This window comes from Triplophysa rosa, linkage group LG10 (assembly GCF_024868665.1).
Source record: "Triplophysa rosa linkage group LG10, Trosa_1v2, whole genome shotgun sequence".
In the NCBI taxonomy this organism is placed as follows: domain Eukaryota; kingdom Metazoa; phylum Chordata; class Actinopteri; order Cypriniformes; family Nemacheilidae; genus Triplophysa; species Triplophysa rosa.
Genome location: NC_079899.1, coordinates 3628885 through 3647087, shown reverse-complemented (window position 1 = coordinate 3647087; position 18203 = coordinate 3628885). Strand labels below are relative to the sequence as shown.

General features: G+C 43.6%; 1 protein-coding gene across 2 annotated transcripts in view; it reads left to right on the top strand.

The window, feature by feature from the left end:
- The window catches only part of numb (NUMB endocytic adaptor protein), a 53555-nt gene that overhangs the window by 21808 nt on the left and 13544 nt on the right, over window positions 1-18203 (top strand). For both annotated transcript variants that reach the window (XM_057344737.1, XM_057344738.1), the window contains exon 2: window positions 16335-16474. In XM_057344737.1, the coding sequence (XP_057200720.1) occupies window positions 16349-16474 (126 nt within the window). In that variant the 5' untranslated portion in view covers window positions 16335-16348. The remainder of the gene's footprint in view (window positions 1-16334; window positions 16475-18203) is intronic.

Here is an 18203-nt window from a genome sequence, read left to right as displayed (position 1 = left end):
CTCTCTCGCTCTCTCTCTCTCTCTTCTACATGTAGTTTCAACATTCAAATAGGTTTATTGGAATGGAAAAAATCTTTCCATTGCATATAAAATATTTAAAATACAATATACAAACAAACAACAATCCCATTGTGCATTATCGGAGTATTCTCTTTCTCTCATTCTCTCTCTGTCTTTATATATTGGTGTTTAATTCTGTCAGATTAAAAAATATATTTAAAAAATTAGGATTTTAACGTTTTTTTAAAGTTGTTTAATGTATGATATCGACATGCATGAAGCTGACTGATTGCATAATTGCAATGAATCATTAATGAGTTTAATTCTTTGTTTACATTTTTGTGGTTAGATCAGTCTAGCTAGTCTTTTTATAAATATTGTTCTAAAGTGAAATTACCTAATTAATAAACTACATTAAAAAAAACATTTCATATAAGTGCCAAATGGAGGATGTTTTAAGAAATATTTTTGATTTGCTTTGTCCTTAAATGTTCAATGCTGATAAATTCCTGTAGTTATTGAAATTCTTAGAATTAACATTTTTGTTAACATCATACGCGTCATGCTGATACAGTATAACTTTTTGGGAGAAGAAGAAATTAAAAAAACACTTGATGGAAAGTTTACATTGTAAAAATACTTTCCAAGACAACTTAAACTTCATGTTAGGGCTGTCAAAAATAATAGATTTTACGATGCATTGGGATATCAAATCGTTGACATAGTAATCGTAATCGAATAGAATCATGATACCAGTGACGATGCGCACCCCTACTTCATGTTGAAATTTGTTGTTCAATTACAGACATAGTATATGGAAACAAAATATTATAACATTATACTCTGTCTCAGGGACCAAAACGAACACCCGCCAAGTGCTGAAAGTGGATAAATTTCAGTTTGTTTAGTAAGTCTTAAAGTGTCACAAGCCACTCTAACAGGTTTGTTGACACCTGCGTAACACAAAACAGTATTTGAGTATTTATTTCACTATAGGCAGGCTGTTAAATCATACAGGCTAGTGAATTTCTTTAGATCAGTAGACTAAATAGTTTATTTTAGGACCTTTGATTCTGGACCAGGCTGTAGGTATATATCACCTTTAACTTGTATTGTCTGTGGTCTGGAATGTTAATATAAAAGTGAGAGCCATTCTGTCGGCTGAGTCAGTGACATGTATAAAGGTTGTGACACTAACTCTATTCTGAGTGTATAGTCAGTGGATCTGCTTTGCTCGGCTGTAATTGTGTGTTTCTAAAAGCGGCTGTTTATCAGGGCCGGAACAGAAGTGGAGCAGCTCTTACACAACATTCAGCATTCACACTGACTTCCCTCCTCCCATTCGACCCCTTTTTCACTTCATGTTTATCTAGTTCCTGTTACCTAACTACATGTTCAGGAAATGGAATACCGTAGTATTACTGCATGCTGCTTGGTAGACTTGTAATTTACCGTTTCTGTGTACAGCTTTATAGTACACCATAAAAAATGCCGGTGCTTAAAAGCGTTCTTTGCAGCGATGCCAGAGAAAAAAAACAATTTTGGTTTTCCCCCCAAAACATGTCTTTTTTACATTTTATCTGTAGAATATTTTGGTTACACTTTATTTTACAGTGCCCGTGTTACAGTGTAATTATACATTTAAGTACTGAGTAATAAAAAGCAACTACATGTATTTACTATAGGGTTAGGGTTAGGATTAGGGTTTGGGTCAGGGTTAGTTACATGTAATTATGCATAATTTATAGTAAATACTATAGTAAATACATGTAACATGCGTAACAAGGGCACCGTAAAATAAAGTGTTACCAATATTTTTCACTACAAACAAACCTTTTCAGGGTTTTTCCTGGCTCAAAATGAGGCGGAGGTGGTGCCAACCTGATTAGGGCTGTGCAAAAATATAGATACATGTAATTATCGAACTGGCCGATTATCGACGTCGATATTAAGCATTTTTTTCGATTATCGACATCAGTCATTTTAAAAGCCGATTTGCCGATGAAGTAATTTAATTTTGAAATGCGCTATTTGGCTCTGATGCGGCCAAGGATTTAGTGAGAGCCGTCGGAACACGGCACTAGTGATTGTTACAACAGACACCAGAGTCAGATGCGGGAGACAGATTTCTTTTCATAAATTCAATCGGAGTTCACAGAGACCAGAATCAGACAAAAAACACAACAATGCAAGTAGTCTCACACACGGCACAAACCCTGAAAGTCTTAATATGGAGGCTCGAGTGCTCGGCCGCAAAAACAAGATAAGGTGATCTCGAGGAGTCTGAGAGGTGCGAGGATGATCTCGTGTGTAATAATCCCCAAGAGTGAAATCCGCTGAGAATAATATTGTCCAGTCCCACAAGCGTCCGTGAGGGAGAGATGCAGAAGGCGGTGTGAATAATTCCCCTGTGTAAGCGACCGTCGGGGCAAATGGTTGTCCAGCCTCTCCTACGTCCGTGAGGGAGAGATTCAAAAGGCGGTGTGAGTAATCCACAAGAGTAAGAGTCCCATGAGCAAAAGATCGCCCTGCCTCTCGACCGTCTGTGAGAGAGAGTTTCCGAAGGCGGTGTGAGAAATGCCACCAGAGTGAGAGAGTGAAATAATTCCCCGATCAACCACCAGCCTGATCCAATGGAGAAGGCAGAGAATCCGCGGCCACGGGCGACAGGCGGAATGACGATCAGCAGGATCCCCTGTAGCTCGACGCTGGAACTGGAAGTAGAGATCTGGCGAGACAACCCACTCAAAAAGAGCCACGTAGGCGAGGTCGTCCGGGCAGCTGTAGGGACATAGAAGCACCGTGCAGGATTCTAACAGCGCTGGAGCCTGGACAAGGAAAATGTGCAAACTGGGAATTTAGTAATCCCTAAAAACAGTTTAGACCAGGGGTATTCCAAGACAAGATTATAACTCCAAGATACAAGTATACATCCAAGACAAGAGGTCACGGTAGCTAGACAATCTAACGATCTGACGACCTACAGCAGAACCAAGGAGGTTTAAGTAAGGGGATAATTAGCAGGGGAGTGAGAGCAGGTGAGCTGTAATGAGGGAAAGAAGAAACCGGTGCGAGAGGAGAAAGTGGGGAAAACAAGCGGGCGGGGCATACACAGACCGAGCGCATGGTGAGCGGTAACTCTTCCATGTGCTCGACACAGACCATACATAACGAATAAACAAAACAGGCAGGAATTCAGGCCCGAGACCTGACAGTACCCCCCCAGCGGCACCACCGGGCGTTCTAGAAGGGGGCTCACCTCGACGTCGGAAGAGGTCCACGATCAGGGATTGGTCCAAAATGTCCTGGGAAGGTACCCAACTTCTCTCCTCAATGCCATAGCCTTCCCAGTCCACTAGGTACTGAAATCCTCTGCCGCGTCGGCGAACGTCCAGTAATCTCCTAACCCTGTAGGCCGGAGAGCCATCCACCAGTTGAGGGGGGGGTGGGCCGGTTGCTCTGGGGTTGAAGAGTGGAAGAGAACACAGGCTTGACCCTGGAGACATGAAAAACAGGGTGAACCCGACCAAGGTGAGGAGGGAACTTGAGCTTGACGGCCACTGGATTAACCACCTTTGTGATTCGGTATGGCGAGAAGGTACTCGGAGGGGTAGGTCCTTGGTGGATAGCCATACTCGTTGACCACAAACATGGGTAGGAGAGGAGTGGATCGGTGGGGGTCAGCCGCTGCCTTGGTCCATCTCTCAATCCGGGCCAGGACCCCTCTAGCCCTCCTCCAGGTGCGTCGGCAACGCTGGACGAAGGCCAGAGCAGATGGGACCGCAGCGTCGAGTTCCTGTGAGGGAAACAAAGGGGTGTTATAACCCATGGAGCATTCAAATGGTGACATACCTGACGCGGCTGAGGGGTGGGAGTTGTGGGCATATTCTACCCACGAGAGCTGAGAGCACCAGGAATTGGGGTTGCTGGATGTCAGACAGCGGAGCATTCTACCAAGATCCTGGTTGACCCGCTCGCATTGCCCGTTGGTCTGGGGGTGAAAACCTGAAGACAGACTTGCAGAGGCCCCGATCTGTCTGCAGAATTCCTTCCAAAACCTGGCGGAGAACTGAGGACCCCTATCGGAAACGACGTCGACCGGGAAACCATGGAGACGGAAGACGTGATCCACCATCAGTTGTGCAGTCTCCTTGGCGGAAGGGAGTTTGGGGAGGGGAATAAAATGGACCGCTCTGGAGAAGCGATCAACCACCGTGAGGACCACGGAATTGCCATTAGACCGAGGGAGCCCAGTAACAAAATCAAGAGCAATATGGGACCAAGGGCGGGTAGGGTTGGGCAAGGGATGAAGCAGACCAGCGGGCAGGCTATTGCGTGGCTTGCACTGAGCACATATGGAGCAGGCCGACACGAACTGACTGACATCCTTGGCCATGGATGGCCACCAGAAGCATTGACTGATGGCGGTCAACGTTCCCCGTCTTCCTGGATGGCAGACTTGTCTGGATGAATGGCCCCACCGGAGGACTTCAGTACGCAGCGCGGCCGGCACCGACAACAGACCCCTTGGACACTCTGCGGGCACTTGCACCCCTCGACCGGCCTCGATCACTCATCGTTCGATGCCCCAAAGAGAGTGCCCCGATCACCAACCCTTCCGGGAGGATGGCGTCAAAAGTGGACTCCCTCTCAGTGACCTCGAACAGGCGAGACAAGGCATCGGGTTTGATGTTCTTAGATCCCGGCCGGTATGAGAGGGTGAAGTTAAAACGGCCAAAGAAGAGTGCCCAACGGGCCTGTCGCGAGCTCAACCTCTTGGCTGAACGGATATATTCCAAGTTCTTATGGTCCGTCCAGACCAAGAAGGGTCGCGCTGCTCCCTCCAACCAGTGGCGCCATTCCCCCAAGGCCAGTCTCACCGCTAACAGCTCTCGGTTGCCAATGTCGTAGTTACGCTCTGCGGGGCTAAGGCGGTGAGAGAAGAAAGCGCAGGGGTGCACCTTCCGGTCACCTGGGGATCGCTGAGATAAGACTGCGCCTACCCCGACATCAGACGCGTCGACCTCAACAATGAATTGGAGTGCAGGATCTGGAATAGACAGAACAGGTGCAGAGACAAACGGGACTTGAGCATGTCAAAGGCTACCTGAGCGTCCTGGTTCCACCTGAATGGTACCTTGGTGGAGGTCAACGCAGTGAGCGGTCTGGCCACTTGGCCGAAGTTTCTGATGAATCGACAATAGAAATTCGCGAAACCCAGGAAGCGTTGTAATGCTTTACGGGAGTCGGGGATGGTCCATTCGGCGACAGCCTTAATCTTGGCGGGATCCGCCTTGATACCTTTAGCAGAGATGATGTGGCCAAGGAACGTAACTGACTCGGCATGGAATTCGCACTTCTCCGCCTTGACAAACAGTTGATTCTCGAGGAGACGTTGGAGGACCCGTCTAACGTGCTGGGTGTGCACCTGGAGAGAGGGGGAAAATATTAGGATATCATCCAGATACACGAAGACAAACTTGTTGATCATGTCACCCAGAACGCTATTGATCAGGCCCTGGAAGACCTCCGGGGCGTTGGTTAGACCAAAAGGAAGAACCCGATATTCAAAATGTCCCGTGGGCGTGTTAAAGGCGGTCTTCCACTCATCCCCCTCACGGATGCGGACAAGATGGTAGGCGTTGCTGAGTTCTAATTTGGTGAAGACCCGGGCTCCCTGCAATAGTTCAAAGGCAGACGACATGAGGGGTAAGGGATATCTGTTCTTAACAGTGATGTCGTTCAAACCTCGGTAATCAATACAAGGGCGCAGGGAGCCGTCCCTCTTCTGCACGAAGAAGAAACCCTCACCGGCCGGGGAGGAGGAGTGACGGATGAGTCCAGCATGGAGAGATTCTTGAATATACTTGTCCATAGCCTCTCGCTCTGGTTCGGACAGGGAGTAAAGGCGGCCCTTAGGCGGAGAAGTGCCTGGGAGGAGGTCTATGGCACAATCGTAGGAGCGATGCGGAGGAAGAGAGGTAGCCCGGGACCTGCAGAACACCGTCCCAAGATTGTGGTACTCCGCCGGAAAGGTCGGCGGGTTGAGCCTGCGGGACACAAGACAGAGAGTCAGGAGAGGAGGCAGGACCCAAACAAGACACATGACAAGACTGGCTCCAGGCTAACACAGAATTATTAGCCCAATCCATGTGGGGATTGTGCTGTACGAGCCAAGGATGCCCCAGCACTAACTGGTTCAAAGGGGAATCCAGCACGTACAGCACAATCCTCTCACAATGGTTCCCAGAAGAGAAAAGACTTACACAGGGGGTGACATGGGTGATGGTAGTGAGAGGGCTGCCCGTGAACGACTGCGCCTCCATCTGCTTGTCGAGGGGTATGGTAGGAATACCCCAATCCCGGGCTGTGGCAGCGTCGATAAAGTTACCCTCTGCTCCCGAATCGAGCAGAGCATGGCCAGTGTGAGACACCCCCTGGAAGACCAGCTTGATGGGTAGCTGTGTGTGTCCGGTAGGAGAGGTTGAACAGGGAATAGCGCCCACCAGGACTCTCCATTTTACTGGTGGGCTGTGGCTTTTAAAGGGCAGTGAAGAGCAAAGTGGCCTGGTTTCCCACAGTACAGGCATAGCCCTTGACTCAGGCGTTGCTGCTTCTGTTGTGGTGTGAGGCGAAGGCGACCCAACTGCATGGGCTCGCGAGTAGGAGCCGACGTATCGGCAGAGGCTGGAGACGGTTGGGGATGCCAGGTGGTGAGAGGTAGTCGACGTTGCTGTCACCGACTGAGACGGCTCTCGATGCATAGGGTAAGGTTGATGAGAGACTCGAGGTCGGCTGGCAGATCTAGAGCGGATAATTCGTCGGCAATGGCTGAGTTGAGACCCTCCAGAAAGCGGGCACGCAAGGCACTATTGTTCCAGTCACAAGCTGCCGCTAAGGTTCTCAAGCGAATGGCATAGTCCGTTACCGACCCTCCTCTCTGTGTCAACCGGGACAGTAGAGCAGCCCTGGCTCGGCCAGAGAGCAGAGTGAGGACGTATGCCACCTTGGTCTCTTCTGCGGCATAACGGCGGGGCTGAAGGGCGAAGACTAAAGCACACTGAGAAAGAAAAGCTTGACAAGACTTAGGGTCCCCATCATAGACGGGAGGGTTGTTGGCATGAGGTTCAGGTTCATGGCGATCTGGAGTTCGTCCGAGTTGCCCGGTTTGGAGTTGTTCTAAACGGGTAGATAGCCCAGCTATCTGGTTGTTAAGGGATGAGACTTCCCGTGCTGTGGCGTGGAGCTGTTGTGATTGTTGCCCTAACAACACCCCCTGCTGGGTGAGGGCGGTGCGGAGGGGATCGGTTCCCGCTGCCTCCATCTTGGTCAGATCGTTCTGTTACGACAGACACCGGAGTCAGATGCGGGAGACAGATTTCTTTTAATAAGTTCAATCGGAGATCACAGAGACCAGAATCAGACAAAAAACACAACAATGCAAGCAGTCTCACAGACGGCACAAACCCTGAAAGTCTTAATATGGAGGCTCGAGCACTCGGCCGCAAAAACAAGATAAGGTGATCTCGAGGAGTTCAGACTCGCAAGGTGAGAGGTGTGAGGATGATCTCAGTTTGTGTGTAATAATCCCCAAGAGTGAAATCCGCTGAGAATAATATTGTCCAGTCCCACAAGCGTCCGTGAGGGAGAGATTCAGAAGGCGGTGTGAGTAATCCACAAGAGTAAGAGTCCCATGAGCAAAAGATCGCCCTGCCTCTCGACTGTCCGTGAGAGAGAGTTTCCGAAGGCGGCATGAGAAATGCCACCAGAGTGAGAGATTGAAATAATTCCCCGATCAACCACCAGCCTGATCCAACGGAGAAGGCAGAGAATCCGTGGCCACGGGCGACAGGCGGAATGACGATCAGCAGGATCCCCTGTAGCTCGACGCTGGAACTGGAAGTAGAGATCTGGCGAGACAACCCACTCAAAAAGAGCCACGTAGGCGAGGTCGTCCGGGCAGCTGTAGGGACATAGAAGCACCGTGCAGGATTCTAACAGCGCTGGAGATTGGACAAGGAAAATGTGCAAACTGGAAAGTTAGTAATCCCCAAAGACAGTCTAAACCAGAGGTATTCCAAGACAAGAGTATAAATCCAAGATACGAGTATACATCCAAGATACGAGTTATATCCCAAGACAAGAGGTCACGGTAGCTAGACAATCTAACGATCTGACGACCTATGGCAGAACCAAGGAGGTTTAAGTAAGGAGATAATTAGCAGGGGAGTGAGAGCAGGTGAGCTGTAATGAGGGAAAGGAGAAACCGGTGCGAGAGGAGAAAGTGGGGAAAACAAGGGGGCGGGGCATACACAGACCGAGCGCATGGTGAGCGGTAACTCTTCCATGTGCTCGACACAGACCATACATAACGAATAAACAAAACAGGCAGGAATTCAGGCCCGAGGCCTGACAAGTGATGTTACGTTCGTGAACGAATCGTTCTTTTTGAACAAATCTTTCAAGTGAACGAATCGTTCTAGTTCACAAAAGGCAATGACTCATATTTCTCGTTCACTGAAATCTCTCACTCCAGCACAGAGCGTCTTGGCTTAAAAGTGTGTCTAAAGCACGAGCCAATGGCGTTCGAGTGTGAGCTTTGACAGAGCATATTATTGGTTGAATGTGCTGAACGAATACACCCTTCACTGAACGAACGAGCCTGTGTTTGAGTCTGAACGAGAGAGATCTCATTCGTACACGAACGAAAGGAGTCAAAGGACCTGCTGATTCTCATTCATGAACGACCAGTCATCTCGTTCATCTCATTCGTGAGTGAACGAAAGGACCCGCTGATTCTCATTCGTGAACGACATGAACGAGCTGTTACTTCTCACTCGTGAATGAAAGATGAGGTCTCTTGTTCAACAAGTACAGAAACGGACACAATGTAAAGATCCTTAAGAAAATAATAAAATAATGCAAGCTGATGGTTAAATGTAACAAAGACACATTAACATTGTCATTTTTATTGCATGGAAAATGTCAAGCCCTGTTTACTCAGTTATTGTACTGCAAGCACAGGTGTTTTGTGTGCATTTTATATCATTTATTGTTCTTTAAAATAAAATGACTTCATTGCGTTTAATTCATGTCATGCACTTCTCTAAAAACTGTAAAACAAAAAAGTATTTGTTGGCTCTCATTCGCGTCACGTCAGCAAATAGCATTCCAGTTCCGGCTGTGAAGGGACATGTCATTGGTTAGATCTATCACTGAACGAATACGCCCACACTGACCAGGTCGCTGTTGAGTCTGAACGAGAGAGAGCGATCTCGTTCGTGAACGAATTGAACGAACTGGTACATGTCGTTCATGAACGAAATGAACGAGAGTGTACACTGTAGGTCGGTCATTTAGCATGTGAGTCTCGTTCAGCAATCAGCAGAAAACGGATGCAAAGCGCAGTTACAGGTAGGCTACTTTGCACGCTTGTTTATTTAAAATACATAAACTTCACGTTTAACATAATCCCAGATTTATGAATGTGTAAATTACCAAACAATTAACTTTTTAATTATGCAGAAAAACCTTGTGCGTTGGTCATCTGAACAACTTATTTAGACTTATTTTATTTATTTAATGAGTAGATCAGAGACACACATTTTAATAAAGCCTGTAATCAGTTTATACGTCCATTAATACTGTACGTTCGTTGACATAACACAACTCTTTTTCGCCACCTGCTGGCGTATTATAGAAATGGTCACTGAACAAATCACTGAACGAATCATTTTGGGGAACGAACTGAAAAAGAACGAATCACTCAAATGAATCATAATTCCCATCACTACACGGCACTCTAGTCTGTTGCCTAGAAGTAATGCCCGCCCACCGCTCATCTGATTTGTTGGGAGTCACAAGAACGGCCAATCAACACGAGAGGCTGAAGGCATTTGAATGATTGGAATTAGTCGCACTGAAAGCGTTTGCTAGTTCGAGCTGCTTCAGTGATCGCGCATCGGTTGACGGAATAGGCATTTGCACATTATTTTAAGTCATGCCAATCACAAATACAAACCATTTTAAAGCACCATGTCTTCGCGTGCTCTCAAAAGACGATCTTCAGTCAGTGCATTCAGGCAATGCACGCGCACACGGGACACAGCCGCCACTCAAACTGCTCGCAACAACAAGTGTCAGATTGAGTTATTTTCGCAATTTATTACACATAAATGTTCAGACACACACGTTATAATGCCCGTCTTGGCGCGTATTCATGTATGCACAGTCTGTTGTCTTCAGTGAGTGTCTTCAGATCTGTGTAATAAGTGTTTTTCCTTTGTCTTAACGCGCAGCCACATCTTTTTTTATTACTGCGGAGAAAGACTTAAATACACCAGTCATTTTGGTCATACAAATAAGACTAATACATGATTCGAAACTGATTGGTCTACTTTTGTTTGTGTGTACTCATTATCTACATAATTTTTTGCTTTTGTAAAACAATGACAATATACAGGCTGTTCTTTCAGCCGTCTCTCTCCGCGTGCATGTTTCTGAAACGCGTCATTAAAACAGATTTAAAACTCTGCGAATACTCATCATAGAAACGTAAAGCATATGTGACCCTGGATCACAAAACCAGTCTTAAGTAGCACGGGAACATTTTTATTAAAAGACAAAAATACATTGTGTGGGTCAAAATTATCGATTTTTCTTTTATGCCAAAAATCATTAGGATATTAAGTAAAGGTCATGTTCCATGAAGATATTTTGTAAATTTCCTACCTTAAATATATAAAAACTTTATTTTTGTGAGTGGATGGTCTGCCACAGTTCCCCTGATTATCAACTTCAAGGCAATTTTCTCAATATTTTGATTTTTTTGCGCTCTCAGATTCCAGAGTTTTAAACGGTTGTATCTCAGCCAGATATTGTCCTATTCTAACAACTCATATATCTATAGAAAGTTTATTTATTCAGCAAAAATCTAAATTTCGAAAAATTGACCCATAAGACTGGTTTTGTTGTCCAGGGTCACATATGTCTAAAGAAAGCTTGAGGTGTCTACTTTTAAATGATCCAATAATATTTATATTTTCGGATTATATACTATGTAGCAAAGACAGGTACAGTTTCTCCTGCATCAGCTTGCTATGTGATCACATCCTTGCACAGAGTGCTCTATTTCACATGATCCGCGCAAGCCCCAAACAATGGCACAACAAAACGGCAATAATCTGTATTAAATATGTTGATTGAACTATTGTTTGTTTATTTCCTTACTGTTTACCATGGTGTTACTATATTCGTGTTAAAAATATCGGTTATCGGTCTACTTGACCTGTAATAATCGATATCGACATCGGCCCTGAAAAACGCATATCGATCGACCTCTAGTAACTATCGCAATTTTTTTTTCTCGATAGTGATAATTTTTTTAAAAAGAATTTTTAAGAACGCTTGGAGCTCTCAGAGCTGTAAGAGATGTTTTTACACTTATCCTTACAGAAAACCCCCGGTGGTGCACAGCATGTTGTATTTCTAGCTCTACTTTTTACATTTTCTATTTAAAGTATTGCAATATATCGCAAATGTGTATCGTATCGAAATACATAGCAATATATTGTATCGTGACCCATCTATCGTGATATGTATCGTATCGGGAGGCACTTGCCAATACACAGCCCTAAACCTGATCTTGTACACACACACACACACACGCACGTGTAGGCCTACTGTACCTTTAAGTGGCTTAACCAAACACTTTACATATTAAACGTTCTAAAAATGAGATGAAAATGACAATTATTAAGTTATATAATATATTACTTGGATTCAACCAAACAGAAATGTTTTGAATCAAATAAAGCTTTTTATGCAACTTACTTTTCAGCCCACATTAGCCAACAAAATTAACCAGTCTTACTAAATGAGCAAAGCTCATTCACATCCTGCATTCTCTTGTGGTTTACTGAGCTTTAAATGATTCACTGACCTTTTACATTCACTAGTGACTGAAAAGTTTCGACAGTTTAAACGAATCTGTTCAAATGAGTCATTCTGATCGCAATGTGTGTTCATTCATACTGACGCACACGCTAGTAAAACGCTTATTCCAGTAACCATCTGCACAACTTAAAACATTACAATGATGTACGTCGCGTTAATTTAAGAAACCTTTTAAGAAATTGAACGTACTAGGATGCAAAACAAACAATATTCACCTGAACAGCCGCGAAACACAGTGAATAAAGCTCCTAATATAGATCTTGTACTGCGACTCTTCAGCGCCTCACTGCTGATAACGAAACAACGTAATGGCGCAACTGCAGTTACAAACGACAGTCTGTTGAATACACGCAGTGTTTTTTTGTGAAGACACAAGCCATAATTTTGGCGAGAGTCTGAGGCGGCACGAAATTTGACGGAGGCGGCCGCCTCCAGTTTTTCTATGCAGGAAAACCCTGCTTTTGTGTGACAGAAGGATGTTAAAGGGCCTTTCAGGATGCTTTATATTTAATCTTTATTTTTACGCATTGTGCCATGTCATACGTTATCTCTGACTCTTGCTTGTTCTCTCTCTCACTTTCTAAAAGGTCTTTAGTCTATCTCCCCTCCAGGTTCCCTTTGCAGGAATTAGTAAGTGTTGTTCATTCCTAGAGCGATGATTTAAAGAGCTTCTCTAAACCTCACAGTTTCTTCTGCTCTCTCTTCTCTCACGCCTCTTGTTTTCATCTTTCTGTTAGCTGCATGACTGAGACGGTGAACGGCTTCTATCTGGCCAGCACTCAACACTTGATGTTTCAACTCTTTCTAGAGCGCTAATGGCCTCATTAATCGACTGAGGCTCAACATCAGAATCAGCATTCGCCCTGTCAGTCATTCTTTGCATTTCTGATGTTTTTGTGAACATCACAGATGAGTAGATATTGCTGTTATGGATGTATGCTAAATTTAACTAGACAACATGAGAGACTGATATTAGCAGTTATTTAATGTGTTACTTTTTTAACTCATTTTTAAATTGAATTTTAATTTTAATTTGGTACATTTCACTTCCTGTCATTCCAATTAAACTTCCTGTGGGGTGTAGCCAGTTCAATACAAATTTGCACTCTTGAACTGGAATGGACCAGATTACACAATGTAACACATTTTTGAAAAAGTTGTGTTTAGCTTGAGTTTCTACTGTTTCTTAATTAAGTTTAACATTTTGAATTATGAATTATGATGAATTTTGCCCAGTCCTGGTGTAAACTTTGGATGGAAGTTAGAGGTCTAAGCAAAAAATATTGTTGTATTAGCTTGCAAATGTATGACCAACATTACACATTCAGTCACACATAATCACATCCTGCATGTTTCTCAGACTGTCCATGGCTTTGTTTTTCTGCTCTAGCTGATCAAAGGTCTTTTCCAGCAAATGATATCAGATTATTAGATGGTACCTAACCTAAACGCAATACACATTAAACAGAAAGCCAGATAAAATGATCCAGCAATTTGACGGCAGTTTAGCAAGTTGATGTGTGAAAGTGTCTGGTGCTTAAAGTGCACCTAATCCCCCTCACATGACTCTCATTCCCACACACTCACTCACTGATGCCAGCAGTCTCACTCTCCCACACAGACAGGAAGAGAGACAGACAACGGTTGTTTTTCAGTGACCAGTAAAGACAGAAGAGAAGACACTGCGGCTCACGTGATATATTAATAACATTATGATGACCTCCAGTGCTAAAATAAAAGTTTGAAACAGAGTGGGCGGGCCATGAGAGAGAGAATGATGTCTCAGGACTCAGGAGATGAAATGTGACCTGGAGTCCTTTAATTCTCAGCGATGCTCCAACCATCTGACCTGAATACAGTCAGTCTCGGTGCTGTTTTCTTCTCTCATCCTCTGACAGTAGATGAACTCATTGGCAACAGTTCAGTCTTTTGATCTCTCTTTCATTCGCATATGTAATACACAGCACTCAATTATCTCTTCTGCTTATTAAAGAGTAAACATTCCTTGATGTTTAAGGTCCTATTTTGGTTTATGGAGTGTCCAACAACAAGTTTACGTACATACAAGGTGTAAAAACACTATTATTTTGTTATAATAGGCAGTTTTTCTTACCTTACTACTCTCATCTGATTGGTCAGATGGTCTAGTCTGCTGTGATTGGTGTACCGCAAATGAGGCTCACGAGTTACAGTGTTACGGGGAGAAGAGTGAAGTTTTTGCGGGCAGTCCTAGCAAAACGTAGGCGGTAGGGCTGCACGATAATTTATCGCGATACCACTAAATCCTATTGAAATCAAGCTGGCTGAGATATGCAATGTGTCGATATATTTTTTAATGCGTAGCTTGTCTGTGAAGCACAGCTCTGGGATCAGTAGGAAATAGGGCTGTCACGATTATTAAATAATCGTCTCATCGCGATTGTTTGACCTCATCGAGATGGTTTCAGATCATCGCAATTATTGCACATCTCTATAGAAGACACTATGGGGAGCTGTAGTGCATCTGCATATTTTATTGTATATATTGTAAATAAAGCATCGTAATACTTCTAAAATGTACCACCACAACACAATCACTTTAAAAAAAACTAAAGCATATACCATAAAAATAACCTGCAGTACAATTTAATATTATTTCAGTGTGAAAACCAGTCTACCAAAATCTCATTAACATAGAAGTAAACTTTTATTGTAGTCTTGCAAGTGATAAAAATTAGAAGATTAGAAGCTTTTCTATGACTGATAGCATTTTAATGGCGGCTTCAAATCACGCCTGATCAATTTACTTAATTTACAAGTATTTGGCGGTTGTATTATTGACAGGTAAAAGCCTAAACCTTAAGTATGATGACCCAATTTTTTCCGATGTATTTCCAAGAAAAAGAACATAGTCTTTATATTCAGAACAATATGGTCGTTTCAAAGCTGAATAAAAAATGTATGAGAATTAAAAGTCAAAGCTCTAAAACAGACAATTAATCACCATAATCGCAATGATTTATTAGACAATTAATCGTCAGCCAAATTTCATAATCGTGACAGCCCTAGTAGGAAATGCTGCTCGATCTAAAAGCAGTGCGAGTTTGAGTCGCTTATAATGTGGATTTGAAAAAGCAACACCCGTCAAACATGATCATTATAAATATACTTTATTATCATGAAAATACCTGATGAGGCTTGAGTAACAGTGATAAAAAGATGTCCATAGGCATTTCCTAAATTCTAGAAGGTGTTATGGTCTTCTTCTGCAGTGCGTATTTGGAGTTTCTGCACGAGAGCGCCCTCTGGCTTTCGGATGCAGCAGCATTTTCCCGTACTTCACTCAAAAGCTGTGCATAAATCACCTGATATTTATCGTCGGTTTATCGCGACAGCCCTAGTAGGCGTGGACTATATGTAGTGACGTCACATGAATCCGTGGCGGTTTGCGAATCGGACATGGCCTGTTTTCATTTCTACTGCTATGTTATTGCAGTTTGGACACTTTTAAGTAGTTTTTGCTGTTCTTCTCTGTAAGTACAGATGGCAGACCACCTAAAAGAGAAATTTACTCTGATAAATACACCACCTGTGTGCATCAGATGTTTGTTTCACTCTCTGTGGGAATGTCTGCGTGTCTTAAATGTGTTACACACACAAGCTGGGACTGGCACAGGTTTTAATGCTAATGTTGTATTGTGTTTTCCTCCTTTCAAGACAAGCAGTTTCACACCGGCTGTGAGTGTGCTGACTCATTCAAATGAGCTTCACGTTATGCTGTTGAAATCTGAGCTGATGTCAGGTTGAAAGGAAAACACTGACGGAAGCGTCAGCCTCTTGCTCTCAGTTTCTCTCTTTGGAGAATGTTCTGCCTTTGATGAAACCTCTCTTGTGTGTGCGTGTGTGTGTGTGTGTGTGTGCGCGTGCGTGTGTGTCTGGGTCTGCAGGTGAACGCTGCACAGACGCTCTGATGTGACTTAATGCTGCATGACATCACGTGTCTGACTGACTGTGCGTGTCTCTGTGTGCATTTACTTTATAGTGCAGCAATTTGGGAATAAAATATGTACTTTGTTCTTTCTAATAAAAATTGTAAGTGTTTTAAAATGTGATGATCATTTTTTGAAAGAGCTACAACTTTGTTGTGAAGGCTTGCAAAAGTACACATGAAACAATGCAGTTCCAAAAGAACAAAAGTATTTAAAGAAATTATTTTGAGATTGATAGCTTTGACTGAACGAGTAAAAAGCAGTTTGTGTGCATCTGTGTGTGTGTGTCTTCATTAAGAGGTAAACACAGCTTGGTTCTTGTTTATTTTTGTCTGTTATTCAGAGAGTAATATTATGTGTCAAACGTTGTCAAATATAAACCCGTCCATCTCTCCGTCTGTCTGTGTGCAGGAGGAATCGAAGCGATGAATAAGCTACGGCAGAGTTTTCGCCGGAAGAAAGACGTGTACGTGCCGGAGTCCAGCCGGCCGCACCAATGGCAGACGGATGAGGAGGCTGTGCGCGGGGGCAAGTGCAGCTTTGCCGTCAAGGTAATGAACTCAAACCTGCAGCTGTCTGTCATTTTCAGATGCTTTGAGGGATTTGTTTTCTTGTCCGAGCGATCCGTCTGCAGCTACTGTGTTGTGTTTGAACATTCGTCTCTTAAAGGGTAAGTTCATCCCAAAATCAAATTTGTGTGATTTTTTTTTTACTCGCCCACATGATGTTAAACATGTTTTGAGACCTCCCGGCGTCTTCGGAGCACAAATGAAGATAGTGAGGTGACATCCGAGAGATTTCCAGGCCCCCTCATAGACATAATGGTTATAGTTGTTGTCAAGGTCCAGAAAAGTACGAAAGACATCCTTAAATTGGTGTCTATGGTGCGCGTTCACGAGAGCACTTCGACGCATGCGCATTCGGTTGGTCAAAAAAGTGCAAGTCTTCCTCAATATCGAAATCATCAGACATTTTGCGAAGATCAGCTTATATACAGCGTGCGTAAGCTTGTAAACACAGAGTTGCGCTTCCGGGTTGTCAGTCAGAACGCCGGCGTCTGCCCCCACCAATTGCGCATGCGTCGAAGTGCTCTCGTGAACGCGCACCATGGACTGACAAGACAGAGGAGAATATATCGATTCAAGTCGTTATTTTGGTATGTTTTTCCCACATAAAGCATTCTTGTCGCTTCAAAAAAAATCAATTGTGCCACTGTGAGCAGACGGACCAATTTAGTACTTTTCTGGACCTTGACAACAACTATAACCATTATGTCAATAAGGAGGACTGGAAATCTCTCGGATGTCACCTAAATATCTTTGTTTGTGCTCCGAATACGCCAGGAGGTCTTTAAACATGTTTAACATCATGTGGGCGAGTAAAAAATCACACAAATTTGATTTTGGGATGAACTTACCCTTTAACACTTAGCTCGTCTGTCTAGAATTCCATAAATATAATGTTATTGTCCTTTTTATGTAGTTATCGTTCTTGGTGTGAATAAGTCTTTAGTGTGTGTGTTTTCCAGATTCCCCTCATCCTCTGAGTTCCACTTTGTCCACCTGCAGATCTTAAATACACTCCATACAGCTTGTGTGTGCACTCAGCAGTGAGTCTGTGTGTATTTCATGGTTCTTTTGAGTAGTTGAGGTGCTGGTGAGGAGTGTGACAGCCAGTGAATTTGGTGTGTTTGGTGCATAAAAGCTGTGTGAGGACAAACAACAAACCTTCTCTTCTTGAGGCCTGGGAACTAAGACCGAGTTCTTATTCAAAGCTTGTTTTATTTAAAAAGAAAAAGTTCTTTAATGTCCAAATGTGCACTAGGCATGTACATTAAGACTTGAGTGTAGTTTTGTAACTCACTCGTCTAAAAGAAACTCCCACAAGTCTATAAGCTGCATTAAGTGGTCCCCCCCAAATAAAAACGTAGTCTTAAACTTATAATTTTTATTAAATCAAAAACATATTCTGTTATACAATGCTGGAACATCAATACTTTTGGTTTGTGGTCTTATATTTCTGGTGTTTGATTGCATAAAATCTATGATAAATGTCTATATTTCATAAAATGCCACAAATCTGTGCCCCCCCCGGATCCATCTTGGGCCCCCAGTTTGAGAACCACTGATATATATGACAACTGTATTTTTGGTTACTAACAATCGTAACTTTGTCCTGTTCAAACAACATCTTACAGGAGTGACACCCATCTTGTCTGTACATGATAGAATAACCAAAGTCAAGCCAGTTTGTATGAGTAACAGTGTTAGTGGGCAGAGT